This window comes from Leucoraja erinacea, chromosome 1, assembly GCF_028641065.1.
Source record: "Leucoraja erinacea ecotype New England chromosome 1, Leri_hhj_1, whole genome shotgun sequence".
NCBI lineage: Eukaryota > Metazoa > Chordata > Chondrichthyes > Rajiformes > Rajidae > Leucoraja > Leucoraja erinaceus.
Genome location: NC_073377.1, coordinates 119108246 through 119119279, shown reverse-complemented (window position 1 = coordinate 119119279; position 11034 = coordinate 119108246). Strand labels below are relative to the sequence as shown.

At 43.4% G+C, this 11034-nt stretch overlaps 1 protein-coding gene across 7 annotated transcripts in view; it reads right to left on the bottom strand.

The window, feature by feature from the left end:
• Positions 1-7589: 7589 nt before the first annotated feature.
• Positions 7590-11034, bottom strand: part of nrg1 (neuregulin 1) — a 619668-nt gene continuing 616223 nt past the window's right edge. For all 7 annotated transcript variants that reach the window (XM_055642174.1, XM_055642154.1, XM_055642164.1 and 4 more), the window contains one exon: positions 7590-8966. In XM_055642174.1, coding sequence (XP_055498149.1) covers positions 8327-8966 — 640 coding nt within the window. In that variant the 3' untranslated portion in view covers positions 7590-8326. The remainder of the gene's footprint in view (positions 8967-11034) is intronic.

Genomic DNA, 11034 nt, shown 5'->3' with positions numbered 1-11034 from the left:
TAATTAATTTTGTTGACAGTCATTTCACCTTTACTAGCTACTAGATAAGAAATAATATCTAATTTTCCTTGTTTGGCAACTAACTTATCCATTCATCATATTTAAGCTTCGTTGGTTCTTGTTTCAATGTGCAATGCTTTACATATAAATATATCAGTGAATTGAATGACCTTTTCTGTGCTGTAAATCATCATGATTCTGCAATGGTGAATGAGTAAAGGTGATTTCTTCTGCTCTTCTAAAAAGTACAGTTAGAAGTAGTAAATAAGAATTTGTTAACTAGCATCCGTGGTACAGTAAGACGGTGGCAGAATGGGTCACTTCTTGGAACAGATGCATGTTGACTTTAGCTTCCAAAGGAAAACAGTTTGGCTGGTCTCAGCACAGTTTATATCAGGTACAAATTCACTGCCAGTTCATCCAAATTAACCCAATATTTGTATCAACTGACCAGAAGTCACATTAAGGACTTGGGATAATTCTGCCAGCTTTGTGCTCGCAGAACTTCATTGAAACATATTTTCTGCATGACATTTGCACAAGGCAAATTTCTGACTACCCCTCTCTTTAGCTGTGAGTTCCTATTCTTCTTCTCCTCTCCGCCCACCCATTGTGGCATCTGAGATGCCCTTGTTCCTGAGGAGTTCCCTCTGCTCCCTTCACCATAGGTGAGGAGGATGCTAGGAGGCTGCAAGATGACTTGGATAGGCTGGGTGAGTGGGAAAATGCATGGCAGATGCAGTATAATGTGGATAAATGTGAGGTTATCCACGTTGGTGGCAAAAACAGGAAAGTAGACTATTACCTGAATGGTGGCCGATTAGGAAAAGGGGAGATGCAACGAGACCTGGGTGTCATGGAACACCAGTCATTGAAAGTAGGCATGCAGGTGCAGCAGGCAGTGAAGAAAGCATTCATAGCAAAAGGATTTGAGTATAGGAGCAGGGAGGTTCTACTGTAGTTGTACAGGGTCTTGGTGAGACCACACCTGGAATATTGCGTACAGTTTTGGCCTCCTAATCTGAGGAAGGACATTCTTGCCATAGAGGAAGTACAGAGAAGGTTCACCTTACTGATTCCTGGGACTTTCATATGAAGAAAGACTGGATAGATTCGTCTTGTACTCGCTAGAATTTAGAAGATTGAGGGGGGATCTTATAGAAACTTACAAAATTCTTAAGGGGTTGGACAGGCTAGATGCAGGAAGATTGTTCCCGATGTTGGGGAAGTCCAGAACAAGGGGTCACAGCTTAAGGATAGACGGGAAATCTTTTAGGACTGAGAGGAGAAAAACATTTTTCACACAGTGGTGAATCTCTGGAATTATCTGCCACAGAATGTAGTTGAGGCCAGTTCATTGGCTATATTTAAGAGGGAGTTAGATGTGGCCCATGTGGCTAAAGGGATCAGGGGGTATGAAGAGAAAGCAGGTACAGGATACTGAGTAGAATGATCAGCCATGATCATATTGAATGGCGGTGCAGGCTCGAAGGGCTGAATGGCCTACTTCTGCACCTATTTTCTATGTTTCTATAATGAACTACCAACATTGTTCTACCTACATACCTACCCGATCTAGTGTTAGCTAACATTGTTACTTAATCACTCCTGAAACATGGCCTCCAAATATCAATGTCCTCATCCACTCCCCCCTCTGTAATCCTCATCTGCTCTACAACCCTCAAGTATCTCCACCCTTCCTGAATAGCTCCTGAATATCCCTAGACTTAGTTCCTGTACCATTGACACTGTATCGACAGCCGCTATGATCTAAAGTTCTGCAATTCCTTCAATATCCATGATACAGGTGGCCATTCATCTGTCAAGGCTATGCTGGCTCTCTGAGCATTCTTATCAATGCCACTCCCCAACTTTCTTCCCAGTAACCCATTCCTTCTCACGTCCTATCTACACCATCCTGAACCTCCTGCCACCCACTCACACTGAGGACAACTCACAGCAGCCAGGTACCTTACCAGCATGGATTGGGATGTGACTGGAAACCTGGGGGGCATCCACAGAGAGAATGTGAGAATTCCGCACGAACAGTAACTGAGGTCAGGGTTGAACCCAGATCACTGGAGCTGAGAGACAGCAGATTTATCTGCTGCAACACTGTGCTAGCCTAAATATTTCCTCTTCCATAGTTCTCATTACCTCAAATTAAAAAATACTTAAAACCTACCTATTTAACATAGAAACATAGAAACATAGAAATTAGGTGCAGGAGTAGGCCATTCGGATTACCTAATATTTAACATAGGATATTTAACATAGTTTTTGTAATCTACTCTAAGGGATAGCACAGTGGCGCAGGGGTAGAGTTGCTGCCTTACAGCACAAGAGACCCAGGTTCGATCCTGACTACGGGTGATCCCTGTACGGAGTTTGTACATTCGCCATGACCACGTGGGTTTTTCTCTAGGTGCTCCGGTTTCCTCCTACAATCCAAAGATGATTGTAGGTTAATTGACTTCAGTGAAAATTGTAAATTGTCCCGAGTGTGTAAGATAGTGTTCGTGTATGGGGTTGGTTGCTGGCCGGTGCAGACTCGGTGGGCTGAAGGGCATATTTCCGCGATGAGTCTTTGAAGCCTAAAGAACTCCATATATAGATAGCTTGGTGTGAATATGTTACTTAGTAACACACCTGGGACACACCATAGTATATTTTATGATACAAGATAATTTATCTTGTTTCTGCTTGCATGACTGCCAGCAATAGATTATAAAGTGAAAGAAAGTTTTAAATAATAAAGTGGATAGACACAAAATGCTAGAGTAACTCCTTGGAACAGGCAGCATCTCTGTCTAGAAGGAATAGGTGATGTTTCGGGTCAGACCGTTCTGAATCGGAAAGGGGAGAAGGGTTTCGACCCGAACCCTTACCTATTCCTTTTCTTCTTCTTCAGAGATGCTACTTGACCCGTTGAGTTACTCCAGCATTTTGTGTCTACCTTAGGGTACCGTTCGAATTGAGCTACAATAGCCAATTGGTGGCATAGAGTTAAGGGCCTGTCCCACGAGCATGCGACTCCATGGGGCAAGCGCGACCTAAAGCCCGCAGCCGCCTCAATGCCGTACGCGCGGAGGTCGAGTGAGTGACGTGAAGTTCCAGCGAAGACCGACGGGTGTACTGCGTCGAGGCAGTGCGTATGGCGTCGAGGTGGCTGCGGGCCGGCAGGCCGTTGTCGCGCGGAATTTTTGAACCCGGTCAGTTTTTCGGAGCCCCGCGCGATGTCGGGACCAGCTCCGCACAACTCCATACGGCTCCGGCGATCGAAGTGGGACCGGCCCCACGAGGCCATATGGCTCAAACGACCACGTTAGGTTGCGCTTGCCGCATGCAGGCGCATGCTGGCGGGACAGGCCCTTTAGGTCACGCTTGCTGCGCGGAGTCACATGCTTGTGGGACAGACCCTTACGCCTTCTTTTTTTACAACCAAATCATGATTTGTGGTAATGAACACTGTTGCAAGTTGTGGAGACAAACGGTGGATTTGCTTCCACTCAGTATCTGCTATTGCCTCCTCCATCATGCTGATCGATTAATAAGGGAATCAAAGAATTTAGGTATTTAATTCTCCCAAGTTTTTCATCTTAAATGTATGCCCTCTAATTTTATGAAAGAAAATAAAAATAGGGTGAGAAAGGAAAGATTTAATAAACATCTGAGTGGCAACTTTTTCGCACAGATGGTGGTGGGTATACTCAACGAGATGCTAGAGGTAGCTGAGGCAGGTACAATAACAACATTCAAAAGACATTTGGACTGGAGAGGTTTAGCGGGATATGTATTAAACACATGCAAATGGGACAGGCTTTGGGTATCTTGGTCGGCATAGACGAGTAGGTTTCCATGCTGTGTGACTGTAATGGGCCTGTCCCACTGTACGAGGTAATTCAAGAGTTCTCCCGAGTTTCCCCTGATTCGAACTCGGAGAATTACGGTAATAGCCGTAGTTACTCAGTGCTGAAAAAACTTCACGAGTTACTGCGTTTCCCGAGTACCTGCCGTTAGCATATCGAGCCGCTACGAGACATCCACGAGCTCCAACGTAGCCGCTAGGTACATTCTACGTACTTACGAGTTTGATTTATTTTTAACTCGGGAGAGCTCTTGAATTACCTCTTACAGTGGGACAGGCCCTTTAGTTTGCAAATAAGAAAGTATTTTCTACTGTTGTGTAGGAAGGAACTGCAGATAATGGTTTATACTGATGATAGACACAAAATGCTGGTAAATACTCTGCGGGTCAAGCAGCATCTCTGGAGAAATATAATAGGTGTCATTTTGGGTCGGAACCCTTCTTCAGACTTCACCCATCTTTGCCCTTCGGCCCCCCCACCCCCTCTGAACCTAACCCTCACCTTTGTCGTGTTTTCACCATCCCCCCTGACCTCCCTTTCTCCGACTTATAACGGTGCCTTTTCCTATGGGAAGCAGTCTTCATCACTCAGTGTTGGAAGGCCAAGAGCAAATCGAGTTGGATAAAGAAACACAACATGCCTATGTCTAATATGAAATGGTTTAATGTTTTTTCTTCTTAAAAAAATGTAATTTCACAAATGAAAATCATATGGAATATTTGAATTTTTGTTAAGTACATTCCCATTACTGCTCCCCCAGTTGCAAGAATAGCTTTCAGTTGAAGTAAGCTCGCAGGGGTTTGCCTTGGAAAGCCATATTAAAATCAAAAGTAAAAATGCATCATGATGTTTTGCAATTTGCACATACTGGATTTGCAGCATCTAACAATTAGATGCGGATTATATTTTCTTCACAAGAAAGATATAGATAGCGTTTATACTTGACAATAAATTACCTTTTTTTTTAATATGTTTTTAATTTTTTTAAAAAACAAAAAAAATCTAGAAAAAAACGCGAAACATAGAACATATATATTTTTTTTAGAGGTTAATTTACAAAAAAAGAAACAAAATTCATTGAATGCCAGAAAGTTGTGATATAAATAATAAATCTACTGCAATGATATTCACAGAGTGACATTGGAGACTTTTCACAGGAACGCTCATTATTTATGACAGGTACAGGACAAATAAAGACTGCCACTACTAAAGGAAAATCCATATATAGAATTACCTCTCTCTCCCCCCCTTGCATACATACAGAAATAAAACAATTGAAATAAAAAATAGGGGAGTACCATAAATTACAGACAAATAGTTGCAAGCATCAAGCATCCTCAGGTCCAAATACGAAACCTCATCTTATCTACTCTCTAATCGTAATGGGCTTAGCTTTCGCAAGGAAATGAACAGTCAATAAGACATCAACCAGCTTCAGAATGTGTTCCTTTCAGTTTGATCTTCGTCCATTTCTCTTTCTCCCCCATCTCACCTCTCGTCCCGTCTTTTACTTTTTATTTTTCTATTTTTAGTTCCGAGACAGTTTGAGTGATTTTTGCAAAGGAGCCTTTTGTCTGACATGTTCAAACAATGCCTTTCTTTAAATGTCACCTGTTTAAAGCAGTCTAGCCAACGTTTCAACAATGTTCCACCTCCCGGTGTCCTATCTGAACATATAATTATGTGGGAAGCATGCGCCTCTAAATAATACCAGCTGATAATGTGAATAATGTGTTTAATGACTTGTGAAAAAGTGTCAGAATACTGTTGAAAACTGTGGGGGCACAGTCAAAAGGTGTAAATGGCATTTGATTCAACCAAAAAATGTGTATACTTTGTTTACATCTCATGCACATTTAGAAAGGACAATTGTGGCATCACATGCTTGTGCACTTGGCAGATTAGGATGTACAGCATGCGTGTTGTATGCCCTAAGAGTTAACATTAGCATGATAGCTTATATCTCAATGGTGCTTTGAAGATTGCAGGTTGAAAGGAGCAGGCACATTTACTTTAAAGCACCTCAACAAATTCCCATCTAATTTTTACAACACAACTTCTCCAAGCCCAAACTAAAGGGAAAAAAAAACGCTTGAGTATACCCTGACTGTCTTCATTTTGTGTGTCAAACTGGGAACCCCAGCTTGTCAAGGACCTTGAGTAAAGCTCATTTTGACCAAGGTGAAGGATGGGTTTGGTGTTAAACAAAATTAAGCCATTTACTTTTCACTGAAGAGAGTTACTTGTCAGATGATGTGGGTGCTGATTGACTGCAATTGCTGGGCATCTGAGTTTGTCTGGTTTGAAGTTTGGAACAAATTGGGAAGTTAACTTATCGAATGCCCAAAGCTAAGCCACTTTCTGATTATCAATCAGAGAGCTCCTATCCCACTGCTTAGGGGAAAATGCACCAAATATTTAATCTTTGCAAATTTCAAAAGGTGCATCATCTTGGATGCATTAACAATTTATTTTGAAACTGTAATAAGGAATGTGCGACATGTCTCGTTTAGCCAGATGCTTTGAATAGCTGTCAAATAGTACTACCCCTTTTTTCATTACAAAGCCACAGACATGCCACTGGAATCACAAGTGGGTTAACATCACACAACCCTGCTTCTGTATAATTAGCATGCACTCGGTGAATCAAAAAAGACGCAACAATATCGGAAATGAAAACGTGAGCCGACAAGTAGATGACACACTTGATGTTTCTGGCACATCGCTGTCTTAATGAAAGAATGAACCCATGCTGATTATAAACATTCTATTGCCGTTTTGAATAATTCAGATCTTCAACGAGTTCAAAGAACTGGTTTGACAACACAACACCCTTCTGGGCTTTCACTGGACTTTTAAATAGTTAAGTTTGCAAAGCCTTAAAAATCAGAGAGTTATGGATTGAAAATTCAGGAGGCAACCGGCTTTCTTTATTGCAAAGAAGAAACTGAAACCGTTGCAGCTACATTGACCAGAGTGATAATGAAGTACACAGTTAAACAGAAAAAAAAGTTTATTTGAAAGAGGTTTTAAATGCGTCTGTTTCACAAACACAGGAAGATATCAGAAACTTTGTCCTTTTGCTAGATGCAGGTTCAATGTTTGTATTTTGAACTTCTACGAGTAATCATCTGCTGTGCCAATCGGTGTTACGTCAAAGGATTAACACTGTGCCGCTGTGTCAGTTCATGGGAGGGAAAAACTGAGTGACACAGAGGTCTGTTTGTGTTACAGCTGATGGCTCTCAGATGATGACAAGAAGAATGAATAACACATGGTTCTAAATGATCAGGTAGCATCACAGAATTCTACAATGGGGAACAACAGAATCAGTAACTTGCAGAATACCAGCCACTAGCCAGAATCCTTGTCCTTGTGATTATCAAATGGTGGAATAGAAGACATTGTTCACTCTGGATGACTCACTCTTGATATTGCCATCAAAAAAAGCAACTCCAATTACTGTGCACCTCAGAGTCAATCCCAGACTCCTCTAAGTGAAGCATACCGATTCTGCTGAGAGAAATACAGGTGTCTGATTGTAAGGTGGGGAGAGAAATACTGTGGCGATTTCTCAAAAAGGCTGCTTTGCAGAACGCTGTGTGGACCAGGAAAAAATGGCGAGTAAACTGCCTGCTCTCAGGCAAAGTAAGTAGCTTTGTGGAGCTAATTTTGTCTAACCATGAATAATGGTTATTCCCCCCCCCCCCCCACCCCCAAGCCTCCGCACACCAAAAAAATCTCTGCTTTTTGCAAAATCTTTACCTTCAAAGACAGCTGGTGCAAAGTGGTGAGTTGCTTGCAACAGATTTCCTCATGTGAAAAATCCCCAGCGGGAGTGCTCAAAGATTCTGGCTTTCCCCTCTAGGTCTCTGGATCAGCTTCCCCTTTGTAGGAAAGTTTGTTCCATTTTATAAGCTGTTAGGTCCCTACAGAAATCACAGCTGTGAAATACTACTGAACATGCAGATCAAAACTCAAGTCAAACTTCTCCTTCACTCCCTCCTGTGTGTGTGTTTTTTTAAAATTTTTGTTTTCTTTTTGCCTTTGCTAACAATCAATTTGTTATATCTCACTTTGAAGGCCGTGGACACCCCAAGCTCCATTGCCCAGAAATAACACATTGGACATCTCAAATTAAATCCCTCATCTTCACAAAGGTTTGGAGAAGTCGCTTGAAACTGATGCATTATTGTTCTCAGCATAAAGTAACATAAAGGCACCATTGATATCTTTCTGTGTTGAAATACTGTAAAAACGCTACATATGGCACATTAGTATTGTGAATGCTAACTTTTTTTTTTACATATATATATTTTAATCTATAAAAACTTGTAGACTTTCTACCAGCTGCAAGGTTCTTCTGCTAAAATAAAATAAAATGTTTTAATTTAAAGTAAAGTATCTTGAGTACTTCATTATATAAAATAAAGTTTTACTGGTGCATCAATGTGGTTTTAGACAGCAATTGGGTCCTGATTAGCCATTACATTGGTCAGCCTGACTTGCAACTCTTCTTGGGCTGCGTACCTATTGGTAGAGTTAGTCCTGTTCTCAGCCAATCGGTATGCAGGGGCTGATTCTCCACTGATCTCCACGGGGCTCTGTATGGTCAGAAATGGCGTCTCTTCACCTATCCTCTCATCTTCAGTTTCGCTGTCAGAGCTATTGCTGTCCAAGTTAGGATTGCTCCCGTTTTCCGTTTTGTGAGATATTTGGCCATTAAGCTTTGTTCTTTTCCCCCTCCTGCCGCTGGCCCCTTTCTTGGGTGGCTCGAGGGCCAGCTCGTACTCCTGCGTGGTCTCGTACTCCTCATCCTCTGCTGCCCTGTGGGGGCTGGCGGACAGGCTGGTGTTGTCCCTGGCCGCACCGCGGTACTGCCGGTAGGCGCCCTGCCTCTTGTCGCGCTGCCGGGGCGGCGTCACCAAGAGCAGGGGCCTCTCCTCCTCGATCGAGGGGCTGATGGGCACCGAGGGCATGGATATCGTCAGGCTGGAGGCCGGCGGCGACAGCTCCGATCCCGGCGACTGTGGAGACGTGGGAGTTCGGAAATCTATGGGCGACATCCTGGCCGGGGTGGTCATGGCGGAGACAAACCTGTAACAATAAGACAGCACCAATGAAGGTGCGCAGAATGGCCTGGGCCATCATTGATAGACCCCTCTGATCCTCACCCTGCACTCAGCCGAGTTCTCTGCCCCTACATTCACAAGTGTTCCTGTCCCTGTAATTACACTCAAATTTCACCTGACAGCTGTCCTTCGGGTATCGACACAAAACGTCACCTAGTCCTTTTCTCCAGAGATGCTGCCTGAACCGCTGAGTTACTCCAGCACTTTGTGTCTATCTTCAGTTCCTTCCTATTCACTCCCTAAAGTTTTGTTTGTGCCCTCTGTCCCTTCAAATACAGTCAGACTGACCGTACAATTTAATACAGAGTCAGGGTGTTGCATTTTGGGAAGTCAAACATGGGCAGGACCTACACAGTGAATGGTAGGCCTCTGGGGAGTGTTGTAGAGCAGAGGGATCAAGGAGTTCAGGTGCATGGTTCCTTGAAGGTGGGGTCGTAGGTAGATAGGGTGGTCAAGATGGCCTCTGGCACATTGGCCTTCATCAGTCAGAGTATTGAGTATAGAAGTTGGGAGGTCATGTTGCAATTGTATACGGAGTTAGTGAGGCCGCATTTAGAGTATTGTGTTCAGTTGTGGGAATACCATATGCCTTGTTATATGAAAGATGTTGTCAAGCTGGAAAGAGTACACAGAAGATTTCAGAGGATGTTGGCAGGACTAGACAGTGTGAACTATAGGGAGAGGTTGAATAGGCTTGGACTCTATTCCTTGGAGCGCAGGAGGATGAGGTGTCTAAAATGATGAGAGGAATAGATCGATGCACAGTCTCTTGCCCAGAGTAGGACATTCGAGGACCAGGGGGCATTGGTTTAAGGTGAAGAAGAAAAGATTTAATAGGAATCTGAGGGGTAACTTTGTCACACAAGGGTGGTGGATTAGAAAACAAGCTGCCAGAGGAGGTAGTTGAGGCAGGGACTATGTTTAAGAAACAGCTAGACAGGTACATGGATAGGACGGGTTTGGAGGAATATGGGCCAAATGCAGGCAGGTGGGACTAGTGTTGCTGGGACATGTTGGCCGATGTGGGCATTAGGCCGAAGGGCGTGTGTCCAAACTGTCTCACTCTCTGACTCTGTGAACTGCTCTCTCAGTCCCTCCAGCTATCATCAGACTGAACCTACAGGCAGAGCTGTTCACCTATTTCCCTCCAATTACACTCAGATTGAACCTACAGACAGACCTGCCCCCTTGGTCCCTCAAATTACACTCAGGCATTACAGGTTAATTCCCGGGGTGGTGGGATTGACATAAAATGAAAGAATGGATCGACTGGGCTTGTATTCACTGCAATTTAGAGGGATGAGTGGGGAACGTATAGAAACATATAACATTCTTAAGGAATTTGACAGGGTAGATGCAGGAAAAATGTTCCCCATATTGGGGAAGTCCAGAACCAGGAGTAACAGTTTAAGGATAAAGGGTAGGCCATTTAGGACTGAGATAAGGACAAACTTTTTCACCCAGAGAGTTGTGAATCTGTGGAATTCTCTACCATAGAAGGCAGTGGAGGCCAATTCACTGGATATTTCCAAGAGAGAGTTAGATTTATCTCTTAGGGCTAAATGAATCGAGGGATATGGGGGAAAATCAGGGGTACTGATTATGGAAGATCAGTCATGATAATATTGAATGGCAGTGCTGGCTCGAAGGGCCGAATGGCCTACTCCTGCATCTATTTTCTATGTCTCTATATCTATGACTGATGCTATAGTCAGAGATGCTCATTCAGGAACTTTGGTTACAGTCAGACTGACGCTGCAATCAGAGCCGCTCCTATAGTTCAGTGTCTTCAGTTGCTCCTCAAAATGACCTGCACTTAAAGCTGAACATTCCCTCCCATGCCTTTCAGATCCGCTCCATTTATTTCTACCGTCAGAGGTGTGCCTATCCCTGCAGGATAGGCCGAGTTGTCCCTATCGTTACAGCTGAACTTTCAGTTCTTACAGTCTCCGTGCATGATTATAGTTGAGGTTCAGTCTCTAAAATTACAGTCAGACCTGCCTCTGCAGCCCAGCTCCCCGCCCTTACCATCA